This window comes from Podarcis cretensis (genome assembly GCF_951804945.1).
Source record: "Podarcis cretensis genome assembly, chromosome: 7".
Classification (NCBI taxonomy): domain Eukaryota; kingdom Metazoa; phylum Chordata; class Lepidosauria; order Squamata; family Lacertidae; genus Podarcis; species Podarcis cretensis.
The window spans coordinates 35,065,723-35,093,285 of NC_137176.1; the positions used below are offsets into that span (position 1 = coordinate 35,065,723).

A 27,563-nucleotide genomic window follows, 5' to 3' on the forward strand; every position below is an offset into this window, starting at 1 on the left:
TTACATGCAGTTTCACCTTAACAAAAATTCTCTTGCCATAAAAGACACATTAGTAACTAGAAAACAATGTCAAGTCAGCACACCAAATATATCATTTTCTTTTCTTGATGCTAAAGTAATAAGGTGTCCTAGTCAAGTTGAACAGAATGTTAAATGTTAGTGGTTAAAACAACAGTATTCTGTAGAGATGTCAGAACATACATTGCTGAAAAGTAAGAGACAAGAGAAGCAATAAAACCTGCCCCTTGTTCGCAGGCCTATTTGTTTTTAAAGAGTACTCTGCATGTGCAATCTCTTGCCTAACTTTAGACAAGGTTGTCATCTGGGTGACACAGGAAATAATTCAGCTACTGTAATGATAGCAAGAGCTTTCAATAAACATTGATTCAAATACAGTGAGAAACTTGAATAAACTCAGGGCCTGCACTAGGCTAGTGTTGCTGAAGTCTTTGATCCCTTGCCCCAAACAAAAGTGGCTTGGGATTATTTGCTAACATAGAGCAGAGCAGCCAGTGAAAAGCCTTCATAAAGTGTACATAGCCAAGTGCTGCCTGGAACAGTATACTATGTCATCAGAGCTCCCAGTAAGCAATAGCGCCATATGAAAAGATCCCTAGGTTGTCATTATAGCTCAATATCAAATGGGCAGCTCCTCTCTCTTATTTATTCCAAAATGCAAATCAAGGATTATTAAACCAAAGTTTTAACTTCAGGGGAGAAAAGTTGCCATTTTTTATGTAAGCCTTCATAGTTTCTTATTGTAAAACAAACAGTTTAGAAAACAGTGCTTGCAAATCCTTGGCTTACATGTTTCATAACTAAAGGCAGCAACTGCTACTTTTCAATTAATCCAAGTTTCTGCATTTGTTATAGCTGTCACTGGTAAATCTGTTGTTAATTTGGAGAGCAATCTGAAGATTAGGTTACAAGTTAACCATATTCATTTTAAAGACAGGGGAGGTGGTTTTTTTAAATTATGGCCCTCCTAATAGTTTTATTATTTTATCAAACATATACACTTTTAGAAACAATTTGTACTTTAAAAAAAAAGCCAGGAAAATTGTTACACAATTGTATAAAAACCATAGGCAGAGAAAACTACCCCATGAACAGCAAAAAAGAACAAAACAAAAACCCAGAGCCTCAGGTATACTATACTGTACCCTACTGCCACAAAGAACACACAGCCCAAATGAAAGAGGCACTGCGTACTAATCTTTTAATAATCACAAGAAACTAAATCAGTGAGACAATTCAAAGAATCATCAAGTTGGAAGGACGCCGAGGGTCGAGTGCAACCCCCTGCAATGCAGGAATCTGAACTAAAGCATCCGTATCAGATGCCTGAATATGCAATCTTGATTGCCTTATGAGAGTTTTTTTAAAAAAAAAAAATTACACATCTTCTGATTCACATTTTAAATTCAAACTGTGCTTCACATTTTTAAGTTCAGACATATTGAATCCCAAAAGCACAGAAGGCTTAAGTTTTTTTATTGCCCTTAGGCAGGTGTGTCTCTTTCTCCCAAAGAATGATGCAATGTCAACTTTCCAAGCACACAGACTGGACGACAGTAACTCTAACTCCTTTTTAGAGGGATACGGCTTCTTGTGAAAATAATCTATAAGAAACAGTTTCTGAACTTCATTTGAGCACTGTTGGAATGGCTTTGGATTTAATGCTAAAATGTGAAGATTCTCAACAGAGGGCTGGCCCTTAGTTTCAGACTTATGATCAGTCTTTTGTCTCTTGGAAGGCACAAAAGTCATTTCCTTAGCTGGAACTTGGGCTGTGCCACTGTCTATAATCAGGAATGGCTGGTCATCATTCATTTGGTCCTCTGCAACCGAATAAAGGTGATCAGATAGTTTCCTCTTTGTTGAGAGAGAAGGATCATCATGATTTTCACCATTCACAAGTGCCAGATCTTTCTTCTCGTCGAGTTCAAGCTCCATCTTCACAGCTGGGGTGCTGTCTTTGGGAGCGCTCCGGCAGCGAAGCAGATGCACAGCAATAGCAGTCAGAGTCATGTTGCCAGTATATACACCACAGCAGTGGATACATTTGAAAGCTGGGGTCTTTAAAATGGTGTGCACAGTTGGCATGATATGGTGCCTGTCCTTCAAATGGAACTCATAGGCTTCTAGGCTAGTGAAAACACCGTAACAAAAAGGGCAAGTTGATACTTTCTTATTGCCATTATTCATATCAGCAGTCTCATGTTGCAGCTTCATGTACAGAGGAATAAGTGTCCTTGAATTTACCCCAGCAAGTAATGCTAGGTGTACTTCTTTTTCACAAAGTTCTTCTTTTACAGTTATGTTGAAGTCAAAGTGAGGAAACACCAGGTCACCTTCCGAATCACTCTCAAGTTGAAAACCTTTGTCATCATAATCTGCATGTAGTTTCTTCTTCCCCTTATGTACAGTTTTAGTATGATCCACAAGGCATTTTAGGTCGTGAAAAGTACTGGTGCAAAACAGGCAAGCTAATCCATGTATGAAAATATGTTTTATAAGCTCTGCCTGAGAGAGAAAACATTTACAAGAAAAACACCTGACCGTCTTATCTTTTAGCCATCTCAGAAAAGGTGCACAGGCTGCAACTTTGTCTGTATCAAGCTTGCCCGTCTTCCCTGAACTGCATTTGTGAGCCACTTGCATGTGCACCTGATAGACGTTTGATGGGAAAAGCTCACTGCAAACAGGGCAAGTCTTCCACTGCTTGGCCTGTTTAAGGGCTAGGCTCATTGCAGAGGCAGAGGCAGAGGCAGAGGCAGAAGTCTTGGCGAGGGTATTCGTGGAAGAAGTTACTACTACAGAGGAAGGCACAGTAGCTGGAGCCTGAGACTGCTGAGTAACTGTACTAGATTGCATCAGCTGAACAGGCATCTGAGGAGGTGGAGCCGTTGTCACCCCTCCACCCGCTGGTACAGGCAAAGCTACTGAAACTGGGGCAAGAGTATACGTAGGTATCCCATTAACTTGTCTGCCAGTTGGAATTAACTGTCGAAGGATAGGTCCCGCAGTCAGTAAAGCAGCATTCTGAGAAACTCCAGGTCTGACAGACGGGTTTACAGGAAGTACTCCTGGTGCAACAGGCTGATTGAACTGGAGAATCCCAGGTCCAACTGACTGGTTTACAGGAAGAACTCCAGGTGCAACAGGATGATTAAACTGAAGAACCCCTGGTGGGATCGCCTGGGTGACTGGAAGGACCCCAGGACCACTGGGCTGGTTCAAGCTACCAACAGGTCGGTTTACAGCAAGGACGCCAGGTGAAGAAGGCCTGTTTACAGGAACAGAGCTAGCCGCAATGGGTCTGTTCAGAGAACCAGCAGGCTGAGTTACAGGGAGAGACCCCGGCAAAACTGGACTGCCAACGGCCCTAACAGATTGATTAACAGGAAGCAGGGTAGGCCGGACAGGCCGAGTGAATGAAAGGACTCCTGGAGGAACAGTTCGACTTATGCTCCCAGGAGGCTGGTTTAGGCAGAGAATGTCAGGTCTCACTGGCTGCTTCACAGGAAGTCGATGAGAAACAAAGACTGAATGAGGAACTGCAGACCTAAGAGTCACATTGTTCGGACCTGCTTGGCTAGGCAGTAGTGTATGACATGTCTGGGCAACTGAAGCTGACGATGATGGATGTGTCAGGCTACTGGAGGCACTTGGTCCAACTGTGTTTGGGACTGCTTTTGTTGGCACCACATTCTGATTCTGATTCACTGATGGAAGTGAAAGTTGGATACACGTAGGAGAAGGTGAACCCACTGAAGCCGTGGTAGGTATCAGCGATGGTGTGGCTCCAACTGTGGAAGGCTTGGGTGCAATACTGACGATATGCTGTGACTTTGCTTGCCCTGATTTTTTAGGCTGCACTGAAATTATAGGTCTCAATATATTCTCCAAGTCTTTGTGTACTTCAGATGTCAGGACATGGTATATTAAAGAATCCCGACTGTTTGCAAAAGCATTGCACTTTTTACAGTAGTGATCAGTAAAATTCTCTTCACTTTCATCAGGCCTCTCCTCAAAGTATGTGCTTATTAGGCTTTGGAAGTGGGTTACCAATACATGTTTCTTCGTATTATAGTATAATGTGTCTGTAAACTGACATTTCTGGCATATGAAGTTTACTGCATCACTCCGGAATTGTCTCATGCCACCACTCACATTATAGTTTTGAATTTTTTTCTTAGAGTGAAATATACGAAGGTGTTTTCCCACTACTTTGGAATGAGAAGCAAATGCACATTCTGGGCAAGGAACAACTAATTCTTGGTCAACTTCATCTTCATGGTAACGGTTCAAGTGGTTTTTGAAAGAAGAAAGAAATTTTGATGAAAACTTGCAGAGGCTACAGCAGTACGGATTTGTTCTGTATCTCTGAAAAACAAGAAAAAGGGGCAGTTACTTCAACTGCCACCTACAAAAGGCATATTTATGCTGATTGTCCAATAAAAATACCGAAGTTCTGAAAGCCACTATACTAATTTCAGTCAACATAAAAGTTTCTTCAGGCGATCAGAACTTTCCACATCCAAGAGAGTATTAACAAAAAGCCAACATCTTATGCATTTATATGAACACAACTTTCTCATCACTAATATGCTTGCATAACAACACAAACTGTATGCAGAACAAGCAAAATGATGTAGATGTTTTATGTTGCTGTGCTGGCAACATAACCCCACCCCATAGCCCCATTCAAAAACTGGGTGAAAATTTGGATTCTAGCCAACACAGAAAACAATGAGGGAAAGCTACTGCTTGGTTATCAGTTAGTCACCAGGAAACAATAATACAGTTTCTTTACTCTTTGAGATCATCATTTTCAAGACCATCATTTTCTCTTCATCTTCTAATCAGTCATTATAATGGCATCCAAAAAAAATAATAATACACCAAGTTCCATGTGAACTTAAGAAAAGCATGCACACCTCTTGCTATATTGCAATCAGCTTCTAAGACTGATAGCCATCTAAGAAACAGTTTGCATTGCACAGTTGATCCCATGCTGCATCACAAAGGCTAAAAAAAATCCACTAGGTATTTACAAACCAGTGGGCTCAAACAGCATTCTGAAAACTGTAATGAATAAACATACCCTTCTTCTGGTCACAGACTCCCAAAGAGACACATCACTCCATGAAGTGTTGCAGAAATATTTTTCTCCTGGGTCAAAACTTTTCAGAGTCTACAAAAAAACCCCAAAGATTTCTAAAACAGCATGCAACTAAAAGAAAACCCTATTTTATACAATTCTAAGTCAATAAGTTCATTATGTTGGATATAAACTGCAGGCTGTATCCAATGCCTCTGCTCCATTCACTCACAACACCTCCCTTGCACAACAGGACTCCCCCCTGCCCTGCAGTCCCAAAACACAAGCAAAAACTGCTCCAGAGAGTTGGGGGACCCTCTGAAGCAGATTTTAGGAGCTAGTGAGTAGAGGCGGCACAAGCACAGCTCTACTCACACAATACTGGATACAACCTCAAAATTAAAATTGTAATTTGAAAAATATATATGCTATGTTGCCTTTTTTCAATAATGGATTTCAAAGTGTGGTAAATTTGGTGAGCTTATCAGATCTTAAGGCTTCCCCACACTACTTGCTTCTGTGTGGGTAATCTACAGGTGACACTAAGTGTGGAAGGTATTAACCCAAGCTATAGAGTCTCATAGCCAGAGTTTTCTTTACAGCTTGTCTCCCCTGCCTTTCTAACTTTGTTCAGATTTCAAGTTTAATCTATTTCAAGTGTAGTTTATGCAATTTGAAAGTTTTAAATATTTGCAATTAATTGAGCTAGACTTTTAAAATGCACAATTTCTGGTGTATCTGAACAAGCTTTGCTTGTCAAGAAACTATAGTCATATCTCTGAAGTTAAAGTTCTGTTTGATGTAATGAAGTGCCCTGATGGAATGTGTGTTTGTGACTGACCTTGATTTCATGGTGTGTGTGTTTTAAAAAACAAACTAAAAAAACCCCTATGTATAATCTTTAATAAACCAGAGGGCTTCAAAGGCAACCTAGCCAGATGGATGGGGTATAAATAATAGTAATATGAAAATGAAAAACAACTTGGGGGAACTTCAGTTTTTCCTAAAAGAGCAAACAATATTTTGCTCATCTGCTTGGCGCAAACTTTTAAGACTATCAACTTCTGTAAACAAAAAAAAAAAAAAAAACAGGAAATAGTGACAAATCATGGCAACAATGCATGGAAGGGTAGGTTTTCACTTCATAGCAATGAACTAGCCAGTAACTAGGGGTGGAGCAACAGCAATATGTGCATGATACCACAACAAAGCCAGGCACAGCTATCTGAATTGCTATACACATTTACAATGTGGCCCCGTTAGCTACATGTTAACTTAGTCATCTGTATTCACACTGTGTGTATGTTGTTTCCAGGCTCTACAACATCACCACCAGCTTCTGCTGCTTTTACACAGCAAAAAATACTATTCTATTCTTGTTTTACTTTTCTCTCAGTCTTTCCAAAATTCAGAAAACCATTAAAATATTATTTATCATGCACAACAAATAGTCAAAGCAAAACAATGACTATTACTCCTGCACAAATTCACCAGGAACTCATGCCAACCTCCTGTTAAGGGGTTAATTTTATTAGTGAGGAAAGAGCTTTCTCATTGCTGAGATGCACCTGGCTAAATCTGGTGACTTCCCTATTAGTGTTACTAGGTAGATTGAACTCTGTGTATGAAAGAGCTCAGATTACAGCACTGGTCATGGGTCATTGGTTGTGGTCATTATCAGGAAGGAGTGGATCCTTGTGTAACTGTGGAGTTACCTGAACACTTTGAGAAGAGCTTGTCTGAGAAGATTTGGAGAATTGCCAGACTTCGGGACCGGAAGATTTTAAGTTGTTGCAGGAATACAGTGGTACCTCGGGTTAAGTACTTAATTCGTTCTGGAGGTCCGTTCTTAACCTGAAACTGTTCTTAACCTGAAGCACCACTTTAGCTAAGGGGGCCTCCTGCTGCTGCTGCGCTGCCGGAGCACGATTTCTGTTCTCATCCTGAAGCAAAGTTCTTAACCTGAAGCACTATTTCTGGATTAGCGGAGTCTGTAACCTGAAGCGTATGTAACCTGAGGTACCACTGTAACTGCAAATTGGCTTGTGTGTGGACTTTATTCAGCAAAGACTTTAAAGTACAGAAACCCCTCTGGTACCAAAAGGAGAGACGCCTACATGTAACCTGTATATAGTGTGTAAATATGTAGTGTGTGTTTTGTGTGTGCCAAGTAAAATAACTGGTTCATGTTGGTGAACTTAACAGATTTACTGAAGCTTCCATAGCATGCACACCGATAGCAAAATATATAGGTGCTGAAGATAAACACACACTCCAACAGCTCCCCAGCAGCTACAAAGACAAAATTATCTGAGCAAAGTCCTACTAGCCCTTTATCCAGAAGGAAGCCTAGTCAAATCTCTGCTACCAGTGCCATAAAGACACACTTCCTCTTTCCCATTCTTTTCTCACAATAAAGGAGGAAGCAGGAATGCCCAGTCTTTTTAACTGATGTGCATTCCCACTCCAAGTGAGAGTAGGGTGACTGTATTTGAAGTAATCATGTTTTTAAAATCTTATGTTTTGAGCTTCACAGCCTCAGATTAATGTACCCAATACCCATTTGCTTGAATCTGTAAGCTAAACAAAGATCTCTCATTCCATTCATATTTTCATGTGACCTATCATAGTTGGTCTTTTTTCTAGCTTTACAGGTGTTGAAGGAGTTGTGTATTCTGTAAATACTGTTTCTTGACAAGCCAAACTAGTATATTAGTACTTCTGTGCAAACCGTACTACTTCTGTGCAAACCAAAGCTTTCACTTACTTCTATGTTTATTTTAAGAAAAATAGACACATGAAATATATCAAGTCATGTTTCATAGGATGTAATCTAAGAGTCATCCTAAATGAAATACGAGAAAAATGTATTAAATAAATAAATAACTGAAGAGTTCCAATCTGCAAACCTCTCTCTTAAAAAAGAGTCAATATGCATGCTACAATTAAATCCCCAAATTGAATCCTATAAAAAGACAGTTGAAGACCTATGATCACGCACACAGTGACTTACAGAGGATCTCATGATGTTTTACTCATGGACAATTGTACTGGAATTGGTTTTCCACTCCTCTTTTTCAACCAATATTTCCACACTTATAAGACTCATGAGCTCACTTAAATAGAATGACAATAGAGAACTATAAGGGTCTTACCTGAAGTAACTCCTGGCAGCTGTCAAGCCCAATATCCTTTAGAATACCCTTTACTTTCTTCCGAGCCTTCCTTATATTATCAAGATTTTGCACAGGAATTTGAAGCATGTTGAATTTTGCCTAGAAAACAAGGTGACACAACATATATACATCATTTCGTTAAATGTAATATTTCAAATTATGCTTATGCATTTAGAAAATTCAGATTAATCTGACTTTCATTACTGAGTATTTCAACAAATGAGTATATTTGTAGATTTTACACTTTCTGTGGCAAACAACAAATAATACATATGCAGCTATATTTATCACAGGAAGGTTGCAATTCCTGAACAGACTTCCCTGGGAGTAAGTGCCACTGAACACAATAAAAATACAGTAGCACTACCTGTACACAGGTTGGATTTGATTTAAATCAAATCAAATTAAATCACTGGTATAATCTTAATATTTACAACCAGATGAAGTTTCATTTTTGGAATAATAAATTTTCAGAGTAGTTTTTTCAGTTATATCAAAAATTCCTTTTTTGGTTATACTAACAGAAATACAAAGACAGGTAATTATGAAATTATTGTTTATACTTGGACAGCTTTTCTGCTGCACTTTATTGGAAGGATTTTTGCTGTACTTTATTGGAAGGATTATTTCCTTAATAACAATTTAAACAATTTATTTAACTAAAACAATAACATTATAGTATATGTATCCATGTTTGTTAACTGATGTGGTTAAAAGACCATTTAAAAAGAAAACCAGACTGAGTTTTAGCACACATGAAAAACTTAAAACAAATCCTTATTTCCTGATGCGTAGCCTTTGGACTGTAATGTAACTTAAATAGCAAACTATCTTTAGAAAGCTTTTTCCTCCAAAAGCATTTTATTTTTAAAATCTGATTTAAATCAAAGAAATCTGATTTAAATAAAAAAAGCCCAATTTAAATAATAAAAAATCAATGTTGTTGTTTTTAAAAAAATCATTTATTTTTATCTACCCTGCCTGTACATGCTACTGCTCAAGTTCTTTATTACTGAAGAGGTGCAATTCTGCTGTTCAAATACTAGCAAGAGAACCCAAATATAAAATTCCAAGTGCAGACCACCAGAAAACTTCAGTATTTTCCTTCCAGCATCTATTTGTCTGAAAAAGGTGCTCAAAGTACTGAGTTACTGAAACGTAAGTAGTAATTTGTATTACGAGTTTAGAAGCCAAACTCAAGGTGTGAATTTCAGATACACCTCTTTAATTGGATTGCTATACACTGCCAAGTGATATGTCACAATACTAGCTGACAAAAATAGCTACATCTTTCAAGACATATGATGTGCATGCTATGCGACACCACCACCAAACAATCCATAGGACTTACGAAAAACGTTCAAAAACCGGAACACTTATTTCCGGGTTTTCAGCGTTCGGGAGCCAAATTGAACGAGTACCAAGGTGTTCGAGAACCAAGGTACGACTGTGTACCAGAATGTAAATACCTGATGCAAAACTGAAAGCAACAGAAACTGCTATACCTCCGAGACTGTAAGCACCGGCTGAGACACTTTTCAGTTGGCAAGTAAAAAATAATACCATCAATTGACTACAATAAAATATTCCATGAACCCAAGAATGTTCTTTTGTATGTGGTGACTTCTAAAAACCGATAAAGGTGTCATTTGAAAGCTAGGTATTAAGAGGTTTTTTTATATGGATGTTTCAAGCACTTCTTTTTCCAAAGAACAGAGATTGTTCAAGGATGCATTTGTAGTAGCTGCATTAAATATTCCAACCAGAATGACATCTAGTGTCTAACCATCTTCTCTAACTCAATGTGATGTGCATGGTAACTCACTTCCTGTATAATAAAGCCAGCCTATGATTCTTCTCCCATAACTGCTTGCCTTTAACCTTGTAACTTCCAATTTATTGTACACAAATAAGATATAACCACCTTGTATTGAATCATGGGTGACCAGGAATTCCATGCAGGCACATTCATGGAACTTCATCCAGGTGAGGGAACAGGCTGGTAGAGAGGTACAAATCACTGTGTGCCTCTTCTGTCAGCTCATACGTCTTCTATGCTAGGAAACAAAGTACCTTCCTCCTAGGCTAGCATGGAAATGCAAGAGGATCAGAGAAATTGCTCTGTCCATGCTCCATCAGCACACTCAGCTTCCACAACATCTGTGGTGTGAAGGAAACAAAGTCCCTTCCTTCTTGAAAGACCTACATTGGCTCCCAGTACGTTTCCGAGCACAATTCAAAGTGTTGGTGCTGACCTTTAAAGCCCTAAACGGCCTCGGTCCAGTATATCTGAAGGAGCGTTTCCTCCCCCATCGTTCTGCCCGGACACTGAGGTCCAGCTCCGAGGGCCTTCTGGCGGTTCCCTCACTGTGAGAGGCCAAGTTACAGGGAACCAGGCAGAGGGCCTTCTTGGTAGTGGCGCCCTCCCATCAGATGTCAAAGCGATAAACAACTACCTGACATTCAGAAGACATCTGAAGGCAGCCCTGTTCAGGGAAGTTTTTAATATGTGACATTTTAGTGTATTTTTCATCTTTGTTGGAAGCCGCCCAGAGTGGCTGGGGAAACCCAGCCAGATGGGCGGGGTACAATAATAAATTATTATTATTATTATTATTATTATTATTATTATTATTATTCCTGACCAGTACAGCAATGAAGCTAAAATATCCACAGTCCAATGAGGAACCCATGAATTGCTCCAATCCTTTTTAAAAAGCCATTGCCACATCTTAATTTTAAAAACTTACATCCTATGCTTCCATCGCAGTCACAACAGTGTGGCAGTGAATTCTGTAAGATGTAAGATGTTGCCTTAATTATTTACTGTTCTACCCTCAGCCTAGTACCAATCAATTTCATCAGGTGACTCCAAGTTCAATTTTCCCCACCATTTCTAATTTTATAAGCTATCAATGTTCAGGTTTTTCATATTTTTGTTCAGTGCTAGCCACAAGTTATTCATTATTCAGCTAACACATTTTTTGCAAAAGCCATATTGCGGCATAACCAGAGGATGAAATGCACATACAAACAGAAGACTGCAATGCTAAATAGCCAGTGTGGTAGGATTCCAGCAGGTGGAAGAAGCAGGCAAAGTTTCCAGTGCAACTGGATGCAACCAAAGCTTTCAAAACATATCCAGCACCATGCATGTACTTCTTCCCTTTCCATCCCCTGAGCATGCTGTGGCTACTTAGAACTGTTGTCTAAGAGAACAACACATTGCACTGGTACGTAAGTAACTGCCATGCATAAGCTTGTTAACTGTGCTATGCACAGCTGCTTACTTAGCCAGTGTGGTGTAGTGGTTAAGAGTGGTAGACTCGTAATCTGGTGAACCGCTCCTCCACATGCAGCTGCTGGGTGACCTTGGGCTAGTCACACTTCTCCTAAGTCTCTCAGCCCCACTCACCTCACAGAGTGTTTGTTGTGGGGGAGGAAGGGAAAGGAGAATGTTAGCCACTTCGATATTCCTTTGGGTAGTGATAAAGCAGGATATCGAATCCAAACTCTTCTTAGCAGTATCAGACTGGAGCTGACAAAAGTCAAAGCAAGGAACCTTCCCACAGTGCAGCCCACCACATACATGCCTGCTCTCCATCTTGAACCATGTGCCAGGCTCCTCTTGAACTCTGTTCCTGGGATACACACTTGCTGCCTGAGCTTTCATAGGTAAGGAGACAAAAGTGTCTATGTTTGGCCTGGGAGCACTGAGATGGAAGGTAAGCTGTGCCTACTGGAACAAAGATCTTTCTCTTCCTTTGTTTCTCTTGTCTGCATTTATTTGGAAAGCGTGTGAGACAAAGTCATGAGACAAAGATCTCACCTTCTTCTGACTCAGGGTCTTGCCTCTGATGTAGCCTCTAAAACTGTGGACCCCTGAGCACGTAGAGGGGAAAGCCCACCATAAATCTACATCTTCAGCTGCTTCAGGATCAGATCTCTATAGAACTTGTATGCAAGACCTTAAGGGACGCAGGTGGCGCTGTGGGTTAAAGCCTCAGCGCCTAGGACTTGCCGATCGAAAGGTCGGCAGTTCGAATCCCTGCGGCGGGGTGCGCTCCCGCTGCTCGGTCCCAGCGCCTGCCAACCTAGCAGTTCGAAAGCACCTCCAGGTGCAAGTAGATAAATAGGGACCGCTTACCAGCGGGAAGGTAAACGGCGTTTCTGTGTGCGGCTCTGGCTCGCCAGAGCAGCGATGTCACGCTGGCCACGTGACCCGGAAGTGTCTTCGGACAGCGCTGGCCCCTGGCCTCTTAAGTGAGATGGGCGCACAACCCCAGAGTCTGTCAAGACTGGCCCGTACGGGCAAGGGTACCTTTACCTTTATGCAAGACCTGGACTGGAGCTGTTCCTGACCCTAGTGAACTGGAAAACGTAATTCCTGGACTGGACTGCTCCACTTTATACATGATACATAATTTGGTTTGCTCACCACTTTCTCATGTGAGAATAGTGTTTTGCATAACAACATAGTCAACATGAGACAGAAAATATTCCAGTGCTTTATTTTTCCATGAAAAAATGTTCTGCTTCATAGGCTCAATGGTAACAGTTACCCCTTAAAATATGTTAAGCAAGCAAAGTTTTTAACCATTGTTTACTATACATATATAAAATAAATAAGCATACTAAATTAGAACTCTCTAGGAAATCAGAAAAGAAATTTCATGGAAACTGAAAATATTCCAATACAAATTCCACTATGTTAATTAGCCTAATTTGCATTGGAAGAAATTCCATTCCAAAACTTTCCAGAAAATTTACATCACTGAATATTAAGGGCCAAAGAGCTGACAGAGATAAATGACACAAGTTAGAGCAGCAGTGGAGTTACAAGACCAAAACCAAAAGAACCATAAGGAAATTTTACATTTACATCAGTGCACAGGAGAGAACTTCACTTCACTCAAAGCCTTCCCTTGGCTACAATTCCAATTGCTGAAACGATAATCTGTCATAGAACATGAATGGTGTTTTGACTCTTAAGCAGCAAAATTCCAGCCATGACAGATCTCTCCTGCTCTTCCTCGTTTCAAGATCATGATCCGAAGAACAATTCTGTGCACAACTACATTTGAAAGCCTCTCCAGTTTGATCTTAAAATGTGAAGATGCATTAAACAATTTTTTAAAAACTAATATAAGGCAATCAAGATTGCATATTCAAGCCATCTGTCATGGATGCTTTAGCTAAGATTCCTGCATTGCAGGGAGTTTGGACCATATGACCCACAGTCTTTCCAACTCTACAATTCTATCATTAACCTGCCATCATTCAGCATGTCTACTCTGGACTAAACACTCTGGCCAAGACAGCCATGACAACACTGCTGACTAGGAGAGGCAACAAACACACAGTTTTCTTTAAAAGACTACATTGATACAGCTGCCTGCAGAAATACCAAGTTTCCACATAGAATTTATGAGCTCCTGAAGCGTTTACTACATCAGCTGAAGAGAAGGGCAGAGGCTGGAGAAATAACTTTTGAGTGGATGGGTGTCCTTTTCCCATCCTCAGCACCCCCCTGGGAAATTCACCAAACCTACTGCACCTGGAGCCAGGTGTGGTAATAGGTAAAGGTAAAAGGACCCATGACCATTAGGTCCAGTCGTGGCAGACTCTGGGGTTGCGGCGCTCATCTCGCTTTACTGACCAAGGGAGCCGGCGTACAGCTTCCGGGTCATGTGGCCAGCATGACTAAGCCGCTTCTGGCGAAACAGAGCAGTGCAAGGAAACGCCATTTACCTTCCCGCCGGAGCGGTACCTATTTATCTACTTGCACTTTGACGTGCTTTCAAACTGCTAGGTTGGCAGGAGCCCACCTTGATACCTGCCTATAAATGCAAGCCCTGCCCAAGAGACAATAAAGAAGCTGCAGGAGAAAGGGCAGAGGCTGGAGAAGGAACTGTGAATGGAGGGGTGACTTATTTGTATCAGCAATTATTTGTTAACTGTATTTCTGTAAACTGTTAATTGCATTAATGCAATTATTTGTTAAATGTATTTCTGTATTATTTATTGTTCGTTGCTGTTTCAGTTTACAGTACTTCATTTGAGAGATTTTTTTAATATATAAGCTGCATATAAATGGAGTAAAGAAAAAAATAGTGCTTTAGTAAGAAGATAAAGAGAGCAAAATCACAGAAACAAAATGTGTCTGAGCTGCAAAGTGTTACCTCTCTCATTTTCCTTCTCACTTGTATGTGAGCACAGGACTTCTTCCCTCTTCTCTTGTACCCTCTTCATCTTTGGTTATCCTGCCTTTCCTGATGATCTCCCTTTCTTAATCTAACTGTGGACCAGGAACACATTTGCAAGGGAGTCAAGTTCAAGCCTTTACAAGCCTAAAATGTCATGATCTCTCCAGCTGCCATGTGGTTTAGCCACTATGACCAAAGAGAGGCATGCACCTCTAAGGCCATACAGACACATGACTTTGTGAAAAATGTTCTGGATTCCAGGTCTCAGTGGAATATGAGTTCTCTCACAGAATCTTCCATGGAAATACAGATCACTTGCTGGAAACAGACCAATCACACATACAGTACCACAGTGACAATTAAATGCAAGATCCTAAAATATGCAACGCTATCAACCGACCCTCAAGTCTTGGGACCAGAAAAGTATCACACTAGCCAGCCACCACTCTATAAACAGCCTCCACAGCTTGCTCCAGTCCATCTCTGTAACTCAAACCCCGTTAATGCACTTCCTTAAAAAAATTCACAGTTCTATTTAGCCTTAAGCAACTGGTTTAGTATTCCAAAATGGTTTTTTTTTTAATTTAAAAAAATGGGTCTAGCTTTAGCCACCCCCCAACGAAGCAGTCGAGAGTTTACAGGCTTCCTGAAATCACTGATGTTCAGACCTGGTGGTGTTAAACGCAATAATAATAATAATAATAATAATAATAATAATACTGCTGCAAACCCGAATGCCTCACGACATTCCATCCCCCCTAGCCTCCGAGGAGCCCCCGGACCTTATTTAAGCCCCTCAGCTATTAGAGCTGGTGGCAGCGCCGGGGAGAAGCCTCCTTTTCTTTTATTCGCGGCTTTTCCCCCCTCCGCGCCCGCGGGAGGGAAGGCGGGCTTCCCCACGAGGCTGGGGTTGCCCTCTGGCTGTGGCTTGGCTGGCAGCGCACCGAGGCGGCTCCTGCCAAGGCGGCCTGAGGGAGCCCGGGCTCAGCGAAGCGCCGCAGTGTTACACCTACCTGCCCGGGCGGCAGGGGGAGCCCGCTGCCTGCCCGCCGGTTCTTGCGCTCGTGCCTCCCCGAGGCGCTTGGACGCGCTGCAGCCTCCGGCGCCGCCTCCTCCTTCCGCGGCCGCTTGCTTGGTCGGCCGGCTGCTCGGTCACTCCTTCCGCGGCCGCCCCGCCCTGCCCCGCCTCCCGGTCTCGACCTGCAGCCCGCGCTCAGTGGCCCAGCAGGACGGGCGACGGGGGCGGCAACAGGAGGACCAGCCGCAGCATCCTCGCCCCGACCGCTCGCCCTGCAGCCGTGCAGCGCCGGACCGGGTGCCCCGCTCAGCCCCACTGAGCCCGCGCTCCCATCCACCCACCTCCGGCTGCTACCCCTCCTTCCTTCCCAAGCCAGAAAGAGAAAATGGCGCTCGATTTGTCCAAGGAAGTGACGTCGGCCCTCATTTGCATGCCAGTCGGTGGACCAATAGGGAGGCGCGTGGTCCAGGGCTCCCATTGGTTCCCTCCATCAGCACCAACTCTCCAGGAAGGATGGTGTGGCTTCTTGGGAGCGCTCTGGGAGTGCTGTAGAGGTGTCCCCCACCCTTAAACTACTCACCTGTGCCCTCCACTTCCCTTCCCTTGCTCTGGCACAACTCCTGGAACAACTCCGAAGTGGAAACTCCCGCGTGATTTCGTGCTATGACGTCATTTTCAAGGGGGCGTGACGCTGTGACGTCATATCATGTGATGCCACCACGTGGCCATGCAGTATTTCCCTTGCATAGTTGCACAGAATGTTGTGGAAGCCTTGTTTGCAATCAGTATGTTGGTGAAATCCCACCTTAAAGCCAGCAGCCAATGAAATGCTGACATGTCAAAAAGCTTTGCATCTCATTGCATGAGGGAACCACTGAAGCCTCTGAGGGAAAGTGTTTCACAAGGTTCACACTTTTCAACAGCATATACACCTTGACATGCAAAAAAATGAGGAATACTCTTTCCTCAAGGAGTATTCCTCAAAGAGCAGGAAGAAGGATAAACTAGATTGTCTATTATAACTTCATAATAAGATTGTTCATGAGCCTTAGGAACCATTATGAAATGTTAATGAGGACCACTATATGATAGATGGAACCACCAACCAATAAATGCAACTAGAGCAGAACACAGACCAATCCTTGTGGAGCATCTCAGCCTAGTTCTTACTAGGCAATTTAATATTTTATATCTTTCTTGGTATTGGGTCTTTTAAGGTCTTGGGTTTTCCCAATGTAGAGCTCCAACTTTCCTTCTTAGCCTAATGTGCTGATCTGTTGAAGAATTGCTAATCTAAGTGACAGCAACAAAACAATGTGCAGGAAAAAAAATTGGGGGGTGACTATATAATATATATTTGAAATATGGTGTCAGTATTGTGATAATACAATGGCAAGAGGTAAGCAAGTTCCATTGTAATTAAACATATTATAGGCAACAGAAGAGGTAGCCAACATGGGGCTCTCCATGTGGTGTTGGGCTCCCATCAATCTCAGCCAAGGATGGTCATGGATGATGGTCAACAATATCACTTTGACTATACCTTGGCAATAGTACACTTGGTGCTGTTTGGAACATGGAACACTGAACTACCTATATAAGTTACTTCCCATGAAACTCCTGTTATTTCCCATTCATGTGCTATTGTTTACACACGTTGTTAAAGAGATGCAGGATCAGACCATGCAGAAACAGCTTCCATGCTTCAAAGAGATCATTTGGAACAGACTGAGACCCTACCTGCCTGTGCAGTGTCTCGCCAGGGTGGTACATGCTCTGGTTATCTCCCACTTGACTTCTGCAATGCACTCAACGTGGGACTACCTTTGAAAGTGACTTGGAAACTGCAACTTATCCAGAATGTGGCTGCTAGACTGGTGACTGGGAGCGGCCACCAAGACCATATAGCACAGGTCCTAAAGGATCTACACTGACTCCCAGTACATTTCCAAACACAATTTAAAGTGTTGGTGCTGACATTTAAAGCCCTAAAAAGCCTCGACCCAGTATACCTGAAGGAGCGTCTCCACCCACATCATACAGCCTAGACACTGAGGTCCAGCTCCAAGGGCTTTTTGACAGTTTCTTCACTGCGAGAAGTGAAGTTACGGGGAACCAAGGCAGAAGGCCTTCTGAGTAGTGGTGTCTACCCTGTGGAATGCCCTCCCATCAGATGTCAAAGAGATAAATAACTACAGTATACAACTTTTAGGAGACATATGAAGGCAGTCCTGTATAGGGATGCTTTTAAAGTTTGATGTTTTATTATGCTTTTATATTTGTTGGAAGCCACACAGAGTGGCTGGGGCAACCCAGTCAGATGGGCAGGGTATTACTACTAGTACTACTACTACTACAACAACAACAACAACAACAACAACAATTTTATTATTTATACCCCGCCCATCTGGCTGGGTTTCCCCAGCCACTCTGGGCGGCTTCCAACAAAACACTAAAATATAATAATATAGACTGTAGTTGGGGATGAGAACTGGACAGCTTTAAATAAGGACTAAACACCTGAGCTTGATTCAGAGAGTAGAAAGAACCTTTTCAAACACTTGAAAACAAAACATGACGACAGTAGGAAAGGGTTGTATTTCAGACTGAGATTGCCTTGCTTGTCTGGATTGATGACCTTTGTAAGCAGAAGAACAGGAGTATGACCCTACTAATTCTCCTGGACCTCTTAGACGGTTTTGATACCACTGATGATGGTATTCTTCTGTCTGACATGTACTGGTCATTGGAGGGCACTATTTTGCAGTCATGCAGCTCCTACCTGATCAGAAGATTCCAGAAAACGATGATGGGAAGACATTCTTTCCCAATGAACCTTGTTCACGGTGTCCTACAGGGATCTACTCTGCCTCCCATGCTTATATGTTCATGAAACTACTAGCAGAGGCAATCTAGAGTGGGTTGTCCTTGTAATGCTAACAACACCAAGCTCTCTTTCTCCTTTCCATCTGAACCAGATGTCTTCCTTGAACATCTGGTTGGTGTCAGAAGCAGACTAGACCAAAGTAAACACAGTGAAATGTACTCCAGAGAAGTTGCAGATACTAACAATGGATGGTTCTAAAGTCAAAGAAGTGGTAGAATGGTCTGTCCTGTATGGAATCACACTCCCACTGAAAGAACAAGTTCACAGGTTGGAAGGAAGCCTTGAATACAGGGTTCCTGCTTTCTCAGGTGAAGGCTGTGGCTAAGCTTGGATCTATCAGTTCTATGCTTTTCTGGAAAAGAGAGACCTTGCAACTGCATGCCCTGGTGACCTCTTGATTGGACTATGCTACTGTGCTCCACGGAGGACACCCCATGAAAGCATTTCTAAAAGTTCAGTTCGGCAAAAATGTGTCAACAAGTCTGGTGAAGAGTGGTAGCCACCAGGAGCATTAATACTACACGTGTTCCACTGGTTTCCAATCTGTTTGGGGCTACTTTCACAGCACCAGCAGTTCTTACATTTGAAGCCCTATAAAGTGTAATTTCTCTTTGCTTGATGGCATGCCTACTTCCATATGTATCTCCCCGATCATCAAGGTCCAGTAATTAATCTCTGCTGAAGGTGGTGCTGCTTTGAGAAACTAGGTTGTCCTTGACAACTAAAAGAATGTTCTCTCTTGCTGCCCCATGTTTATGGAATTTGTTACGACTGAAGATTCATCAGATATGAGAACTTAGCACATTCATATGGACAATTAAGTATAATTGAGCTGTAGTTCATTGTATTAGTCTCCTTGCTGGTAACATAATAATGCTGATTTATTTTTGTATTTTTCTTTGGATGTTGCACTATATTTTGTTTTTGCTGTTGTTAATGTTTTTTTTGCTTTGAGAATTCATCCGCGCGAAAAGTGCATTTTAAATACTTAACATAAATCATAGTATCATAGTATTGTAGAGTTGGAGGAGACCCCAGGGGTCATCTAGTCCAATTCCCTGCAATGCAGTAATCTCAACTAGATCATACAAGACAGATAGCCATCTAACCTCTGCTTAAAAACCTCCAAGGAAGGAGTCTGCCACCTCTCATGGGAGTCTGTTCCACTGTCAAACAGCTCTTACTCTCAGAAAGTTCTTGATGTTTAGTCGGAATCTCCTTTCTTGCAACTTGAATCCATCGGTTCAGGTCCTACCCTCCAGAGCAGAAGAAAACAAGCTTGCTTTATCTTACATGGTAGCCCTTTGGATATTTGACGATGGCTATAATCTCTCCTCTCAATCTCCTCTTTACCAGGCAAAACGTACCCAGTTCCCTCAACTGTTCCTCATATGGCTTGGTTTCCAGACCCTTGATCTTGGTTACCCTCCCCTGCACACATTCCAGCTTGTCAATATCCTTAAATTGTGGCACCCAGAACTGGACACAGTACTCCAGGTGAGGTAGGAGTCTAGACTTATGTTGATGCTGCCTAGAATAGCATTCAGTTTTTTTTGCTCCTGCATCATACTGTAGATGCACGCTAAGCTTGTGGTCTACTAAGACCTCTCAATCAATCCTTTTCACATATAGTGGACGCTCGGGTTGCGAACGTGATCCGTGCGGGAGGCACGTTCACAACCTGCAGCGACCGCAACCCGCAGCGCCGCGTCTGCGCACGCACGGGTTGCGATTCGGCACTTCTGCGCATGCGCAAACACCAAAACCCAGAAGTAACTCGTTCCAGTACTTCCGGGTTTCGGCAGGTCCATATCCCGAAAACGTGCAACCTGAAGCGTCCTCGTAACCCGAGGTATGCCTATACTTTCAAAAGGTGGCACTTAATAGTCTCCCTTCTGTTGACTCGAAATACCTCTTCAGGGTTTCAGACAGGAGTCTGTCCATCCCTTCATGGAGATGTCAGGACTGGACCTTTGGTGTGCAAAGCAGTTGCTCTACCATTAAGCTTGAAAGAACATAAAAAGAAACTACTGGGCCAGGACAAAGACCCATATAGTCCAGCCCTCTGTTAGCCAGGTGCTCAAGGGAAGCTTGCAAGCAGAACCTGGGCACAGCAGAGCTCTCCTGCGATTCTCAACAGCTGGTATTCAGAGACCTACTGCATCCTGACAACAAAGACAGGGCATAAACATCATAGCTAGCAGCCCTTGATAGCTTTATGACTCTTTAGTAAATGAAGAGTTCACTATCTAAACTCGATATTGTAAAACGTTATAGGCAACCTGCTGGCCTTGGCCCAATGTTGTGTGGATGGAAGGAAGGAAAAAATGGGAGACAGCCGACTTTGGCATTTGGGTCTGTCTGCTGCCAGCACACAGTCAGCGACAGTGTGATCCCCATTCCCTGGGTCAGGCAGCCCTTGACAGAAGGATCCTCCTCCCCCGCCCCCCCCCCCCTTGGTAGAAGCACATCACACAGACTTTCACCACATCAAACAAGCGACAGCCAGCATAAAAATTCAACACCAAAATATCCATCACTGATAAAGCTCCCATCTCAGAGCGGCGGCTAGATTAGGAATTACCTTTATGGGGAAAAAAAAAGTATGGGCTGCTGCTCCTTTAACTGCACTCTGTGTCTCCCAGGAAATGTTGCAGCAAGACCAGCCTGGCTTTATCGGTTAGCCAGGGATGCAGCAGTTGCAGGGAGTTTGCATCTCCAGTCCCTGCCAGAAAGAATCTTTTCCACTGCCAGTTATCCTGGGGCTTCAGAGCTGAAGGGAAACATCCTCTGGCCTCCTCCATTAGCCAAGGCAGGGATCGGGAACCTGATCTGGCTGGTGGGGCCAGTTGCTCCTTAGCTCCCCTGCCCCATGTGGACCAAGTTTGACACATGGGCAGTGCAGCCAACCTGCCAATCACCTGAGACCACAGAGATGCTGGGACTTCAAAGCACCACTGAAGGATTACGAACAGTCCTGCATGGTGCTTTGAAGCGCTGCTGATCCGTAGGCTTGGTCACTGCCCATCATCTGATAGGGGGTGACTTCAACCCTGCTTTTTTCAGGCAGGAACTGGCAGCACAAGCAATCAAGTTCCTCATGGGGGACTCGGCTGCACAGGTCATCGAGTGACATCATTACCAGCCTCATATTCATCTTATTATATTGTTTCTTTATTAGATTTCCTCCCTTCATCTGAGGATCACAGGATGGTTCACAATATAAAAACACAAAAATACTTACCACAGTAACAAACAAAAACAATAACCCCCATCTCAGTTTAAAAAGTAATAGACTGTTTAATTTGTTAAAGGCCTAGGAGAAGAGGAATCTTTTTGCCTGCTGCCTGAAGATAGGTAATGAATGTGCCAGGAGCCTCCCTGGGAAGCCATCACAGAAAAGGCCCGTTCTCAGGTTGCTGCCCTTTGGCCCTCTTGTGATGATCACCTCATATGATGATCCAAGGGCCCAGTTTTGTTGATATGGGGAGAGGCAGTCATATATACCATCAGGAGTGGGACAAGTGGGTGTGGTTGGAGGAAAACAGCTTCGCAAGTAAAAATGGGACCCATGCCAGGTCAAATTTAGCCTGCAGACTGGAGATTCCCTAACTTCAAACTATTGGACCGCGTGTATATGTGTGTCTACTATTACAATCTATGGTGAGCTGCCTTGATCATGTGATCAAAAAGTGGGGTAGAAATTTTATACAAAAATCAAAATGAAAAGTGGCAAAACCTATTTTCTTCCCCCGGCACACTTTGCAGCATTCTATTGCTTTTAAGGTCTTTCTGCACGCACTGGTTCCAATTCCACAAATAAACTGGACAGGGAACCAACTGCTTAAGTTTATGGAGTTGCGGCAAATAAGAGCAAAGTGTTGTTCTGAACACCTAGACTGGCCTGAAGAATTAGTGCAGGTATGTGTCTGCCAAGCTGAGAATCATGCCAGTGTTTCCAAGCAACTGGTATTCAAAAGCATACTGCCTGTGATGGGGAGGTGGATCATAGCCAGGCTGGCTAGTAGCCACTGACAGCCTTAAAGACTTGGGTGCCTTGAAGGAAAGTTTTTGCACATCACCCTAGAATGTTCAGTTCACCATGAGTTCATGAAAACATTGCATTCTGACTTGTTCTTAGTCTGACCTGTTCTTAGTGCTTGGTTGACCACATTTATGGATGAATGCTGTATATTAATCACTAGTAATAGTTTAATAAGGAGGTTACCATGCCTGTCCAATTCTGTGTTCCCTTTCCCAGCCTTTGGTCTATTGACGATTGATGCCTATATGCAACCTTTGCTTTGTACTTGTGTAAACCAATCCGCAACAAGCACATATGTGGCAATGCTGTAATATTCAATAAAAGAGACTCCCCGAGACATGCTCGGGAGATGCCTCCCGGATGACACCCGCCACTCGTCTGTCATTTATTTCAACCCAACAGTGCCTGACTTTTTTTTGTCCAGCCAGGTGTATCCAAATTGTGCCAGGCCTACAAAGGAAAGAAAGGCGGCATTGAGAATTCCTATAAGGGCAGTTCTCTGGTTCTGGTTAACAGAAGTTCTCTGGATGATCCATTTGATGTGCTCCATCTAATTCACACCAAGTCAGGGCAAGTTGTCAGGACAGCAGAGCTCCTGAACTGGTGGAGCTTCTTTTTCAGCTCTTCCTCCCACAGCTCCCCTATTCAGACCATTCAGAATGCCTCTGCTGAAGACGACTGTCCAGAGGTTTTTTCCCAGCCAGAATTCAGTTCCGTCACCTCTCAAGTAGGTGCCATTGCCATTATAAGAGAATAAGGGAAGTGTTCATGTTGAGCTCAATATATTCAACATAAACCAAACATTCAATACAGCTCAATTATACTTGAGAGGTTAAAAGCCTGCTTGAAAATAAAAGCTTTAATTGTCCACATGAATGGGCAAATTCTCATATCTGATAAATCTTTAGCCGTAACAAATTCCATAAACACGGGGCAGCACAATGGTACATACATGGGGCTTGTCTTGCCATGATAATGAACGGCTCCAGCCACCTCAGACTTCATGCAAACAATATATTCAAAATGCAAACTTAGCTCTGCAAATTCACCCAGAGTTCATACCATCATATCAACAAATAACATGGGGATATGAAATATGTAGTCATTTAAGGAAATGCATTTAAGAAAATGGTTATTCCCTCATGTCCACTAACAGGACTTCTTGTGGTTACTTCAGAGCTAAATTTCAGAGCAATTTTAAAAGCGATCCTTTATGCAAGTTTCAACATGTTTAATGCAATTAAAATAGACAAGCAGAGCATTCTTACAGTACTTTATATACACAAGGTTTTATGTGACAGATGTACAGGAGTGAAATGAAGGTATATTTGAGGAAATGATCATCCTAATGAGTTTGCTTAACATTTAAAACAGAATATACATGTTCTGTCAATCACCAAGCAAAAGAATGAAGAAGAATACAAGCAATTTTAAAACCAAGTTTTGTTTACAATTTTTTTTTGAGATGAACGATCTCAAAGGCATGCTTGAGAACAGAGATTTCAAGCAAAGTTGTACAGAGCCAACCTAAATATGTCATTGGAACAGATCCATTTGTCGTTAATGTTCTTGAGAACAAACAACTGGTGAAATCCCATCACTGGATCATCATCCACCTACATTAAGAGAAGATGACATTTTAGATTCTGTATAAATATGGCCATCATGTAAACAGAAGCCCCATAGTAGTCTTAAACATAATAAAGCAAAATCCAACCAGATTTAAGCCCTTTTATGCCTCGCTGATTTCAATGAAAAGATAAATCAGTGAAATCTTACAGTATGTCATTTTGATTACATTGTACCTTCTGTTTCATTTTATGTGGCAGATGTATTGTATAGCATCTAACACACACACTTTCCATTTTTATTGCTCGGTTTATGATATATTAAATAAATAAAATTCTGTTCGGACGCTTTAATGTTCCAGCTTTAACAATGAGGTAGCCAAAGATTTAAACGCTTTGCACATGCCAAAGATGCAATTAATTTTCAAACTTACCTTCAGCTGACCAACAACCATACTAAGGATACAGTTGTCAGGAGCTGGCTGGTGATCTTGGGATGTTATGTTGTGCTGAATTTTTTGGAAAGGGAGTCTCTAGTACCATAAAGAGAACAAGTGTTAGACCTGCCAAGCTTACTAGATAGAATACTAGCAACATGCAAACACATGAGAAACAGAGCAAGTCAATCAGTGCTCTCCTTTCAGTTCCTCGGTTAAACTATTGGATTTAATTATTTTAAAACACTTACACAACAGGCAGCAAGCTAGCCTTGCAGGGGGTTGGACTAGATGACCCTTGGATCCCTCCCAACTCTACGATTCTATGAACTACTGATTTTAAGTAGGAACATACCAGCAATTTTTCCATGATTGATGCTTTTCCTTGGTATTGCTGCCCTTCCCATGATAAACAAGAAGCATCTGTCTGCAAAAAGGTATACATTACTAAAACCTATACATTAAAAAGACCAAAGAAAAGCAAGTTCTGAACACAGGTTCAACCCCTAGGCAAGATGCCTTCAGGGAGCTCCACTCCTCATCCTACTCAGCTTCCCACAATTGTCTGCACCCCCCAAAAAAGTTTGGCAAAACCTATGGTAGTATTTTTTGGGTCCTTGGCTCAAACTGCAAGCACTTCACGTTGGAAGGGGGCAACACTGTGACCGATGAGAAAACACACTATTATGCCTAAAATATTTGGAAAACTTCAATCACAAGACTCTACCTTCAACTACCGATAGGAATAAAAGGAAGCTGCCTGGGATCTAAAATTTACAGTATTTTGTTATTAACAAACACAAACAACAACATCAACAGACCCAAGTTTTGATTAGGCACCTCAACCACATCTTAACTTTTGCTGCTTTAGCAAAGATGCCAAGTCAATAACCCAGGACCAATGAGAAAACAGTCTAAACAAAGGTAAGTTGGTACATACATAAAGTGAAGCTAGTTGTTCCCTGTTGGTATCAAACTGCTGGTAATACAGTTGTATAAAACTTGTTCCAATTTGCTCCCAAATAGGTCTTTCTGCCATTCTGCACGCCTACAAAGGGAAAACGAACGTTAGGCATGTTTAATTAACAAAACCTAGACAGTCACAAGCCCACCCACAATGGAACTATGTCTGGAGGTATAAATGTACAACTTAAGCAGATTATGGTCACATTTAAGCTTAGTAGGAGTGAAAGAGTGAACATTAAAGTTGCACAATAACTCAGATATTAAATTTTCAATTTATTACCTACTGCTGATAAACATGTTTAGGATTGCCCTTGATCTTCTGGACAAACTCAGGATTTACTTGGAAACTGGTTGAACTTACTTCTAAGTAAACATGTATAGGATGAAACTTTTCTTGGAGTAAGCTCAGCTGAATTCAGTGGGATGCCCATGTAAACATGCCTAGGATCAAGAAATAAAACTGCAGTCCATTGTGCTACGCAGGTAAAAGTAAATCCCATGGGATGAAGTGGGAACAGGCATGCATAGAACAGCACTGTGACTGAGGCTGCAGCCCTACACAGGCTTACTTGGGGAATCTCACTGAACTGAAGGGGACTTCTGCATAAACATGCGTAGGGTCATCAGAAACGGGTCCAGTCCGGCATGGGCTTACTTCAGTGTAAGCCCCACGGTGCAGGGCGGATCTCCGATCCCATTAAACATTCGTGAGACCAGGCTGCGCGATCCACAAACGCCTTTAATGGGGTTCCTTTAGCTTGGACACCTCACGTGCTGACTTGGAGTAAGTGGATAGATGCCCCTTCCGTTTAGGCGTAAAGAAGCAAAGCACCCATTTTCATCCGGAGGTCGTCAGCGGGAAAACTGACTGCCGGCTCCACGCGCTTCATCTCCCGCGAACTTATGAAAATACAACGAGGTCGCTTCTCTTCACTCACCTACCCCGAGCGCCGCCGCCCCCCTCCCAGTTTTGGAAAGGCCACGTGCTACTACCGCCCCTGCGTCTTGCTCGAGCCCGGGGGTAGGCGGGGTGGGGTGGGGGTCAGCTGCTCCGGCAAATGTTGGAAGAGCACTGGGGAAAGCGAGGATAAGGGAGCAAAAGCGAGAAACTCGTGCACATCTAGGGAAAGGATCGGTGCAGGAAGCAAGCTCCTAACGTGCAATGCCTGATCAGACCGCTCTCTTTTAAAAGCAGTTATGCGTTCAAAAGCTGCACCCACTTCCAAACTATGCAGCGCCCGGCCATTCCAAACCCCGCTCCCAATCCCCAGGGCGTTGCACGCCTAACAAAGCCCGCCGTTTGCTCCCCAGCCGTGGATCTTGCCGCCCAAGCGGCAGACTCACCCGGCAGCTTGCCCGCCCGTTGTGGTCGCCTGCGCGCTACCTCCTTCCCAGCTCGACTCCAACCCTCTGCTTATCTCCAGCCTATCGCCAGCAGTCTACAAAAGAAGTCGGTTGGAAACCGATTCGGATTTTAAGCGAAAGGATTCAGCCACCGCGCCGGATGCACGGGATCAACCTGGAGGGGGGCTTCTGGAATCCGACCACCTAGGGCTTGAAACGCACGTGGGGATGGCTCCCCCCACCGCGTCCCGGTTGGGAGAATGAATATATGGAATCCACCCGCATTTTGGGAATCACAACACACACACAGTAACTCTCTGGAAATTTGGCGCCATTCGAAGTCTTCCCGCCCCCACAAAATAAAGAATCTTTCCCGTATCCCCACCTCCTTAGCAGCCACTTCTGTCCAAGAAGCACGTGGGTCACGGATGCAAACTCGTTAGAACCATCAGATGGCGCGCCGACCCCGGCGATTTAGAATACGTCACACCCTCTTCGGCCAATGGCAGCCTGAGCGCCGCTACCTCAAAGAGATTTGGAATGCTGGGCTGGCTTTGATGTTCGCTCCTAAAGCGGCATGTTAGAGACACTTCCTTGTTCTACTAGTCGCAGTGCTGCTCGGTTAGTGGGTGCAAAATTAGCCATGCAGAATCTTTGGCATGAGATAAAACTGGGAGAGCATGCATTAAAATCCGTAGGCGAAAACACGAATTTTTGGCTCAACTTCTGCTTTATACGTGTTCGCTCTTTCAAAGCTTTTGAGGGAGAAAGGTTATTGGGTAAGAATTCACAGCACAATGAAAAGTATT

General features: G+C 42.9%; 2 protein-coding genes across 5 annotated transcripts; both read right to left on the reverse strand.

Moving 5' to 3' along the window:
• Nucleotides 1–1,387: 1,387 nt before the first annotated feature.
• ADNP2 (ADNP homeobox 2) lies at nt 1,388–15,883 on the reverse strand. Of its 2 annotated transcripts, XM_079983737.1 has the most exons (5): nt 12,624–15,142; nt 11,574–12,251; nt 8,263–8,382; nt 5,111–5,200; nt 1,388–4,389 (listed from the first exon to the last, which is right to left on the reverse strand). In XM_079983737.1, exons 3-5 carry the CDS (start codon nt 8,368–8,370, stop codon nt 1,396–1,398), a joined length of 3,192 nt encoding a protein of 1,063 aa, XP_079839863.1. In that variant the 5' UTR covers nt 8,371–8,382; nt 11,574–12,251; nt 12,624–15,142; the 3' UTR covers nt 1,388–1,395. The 2 variants fall into 2 exon arrangements, with proteins under 2 accessions (XP_079839863.1, XP_079839862.1); XM_079983736.1 differs by lacking the exons at nt 11,574–12,251; nt 12,624–15,142 and adding an exon at nt 15,503–15,883.
• Nucleotides 15,884–23,278: 7,395 nt separating this feature from the next.
• On the reverse strand, nt 23,279–27,283 carry LOC307220150 (nuclear transport factor 2-like). 3 transcript variants are annotated; one of them, XM_079983854.1, is made up of 5 exons: nt 27,140–27,283; nt 25,385–25,492; nt 24,800–24,871; nt 24,442–24,540; nt 23,279–24,055 (listed from the first exon to the last, which is right to left on the reverse strand). In XM_079983854.1, the coding sequence occupies exons 2-5, from the start codon at nt 25,481–25,483 to the stop codon at nt 23,942–23,944; spliced, it is 384 nt and encodes a 127-aa protein (XP_079839980.1). In that variant the 5' UTR covers nt 25,484–25,492; nt 27,140–27,283; the 3' UTR covers nt 23,279–23,941. The 3 variants fall into 3 exon arrangements, with proteins under 3 accessions (XP_079839980.1, XP_079839979.1, XP_079839981.1); XM_079983853.1 differs by lacking the exon at nt 27,140–27,283 and adding an exon at nt 26,755–26,848; XM_079983855.1 differs by lacking the exon at nt 27,140–27,283 and adding an exon at nt 26,066–26,215.
• Nucleotides 27,284–27,563: the final 280 nt, after the last annotated feature.

Bases quoted from the DNA above. Each gene is read 5' to 3' on its own strand.
- ADNP2 (XM_079983736.1), bottom strand. From the start codon at position 8,370: ATGCTTCAAATTCCTGTGCAAAATCTTGATAATATAAGGAAGGCTCGG. The intron at 5,201-8,262 runs GTAAGACCCTTA...GTTTTTTTGTAG, and splicing joins GCTGCCAGGAGTTACTTCAG to ACTCTGAAAAGTTTTGACCC. The intron at 4,390-5,110 runs GTATGTTTATTC...CTTGTTTTTCAG, and splicing joins AGTCTGTGACCAGAAGAAGG to AGATACAGAACAAATCCGTA.
- LOC307220150 (XM_079983854.1), bottom strand. From the start codon at position 25,483: ATGGCAGAAAGACCTATTTGGGAGCAAATTGGAACAAGTTTTATACAA. The intron at 24,541-24,799 runs GTATGTTCCTAC...TTATGGTACTAG, and splicing joins CAATCATGGAAAAATTGCTG to AGACTCCCTTTCCAAAAAAT. The intron at 24,056-24,441 runs GTAAGTTTGAAA...CTCTTAATGTAG, and splicing joins TGGTTGTTGGTCAGCTGAAG to GTGGATGATGATCCAGTGAT.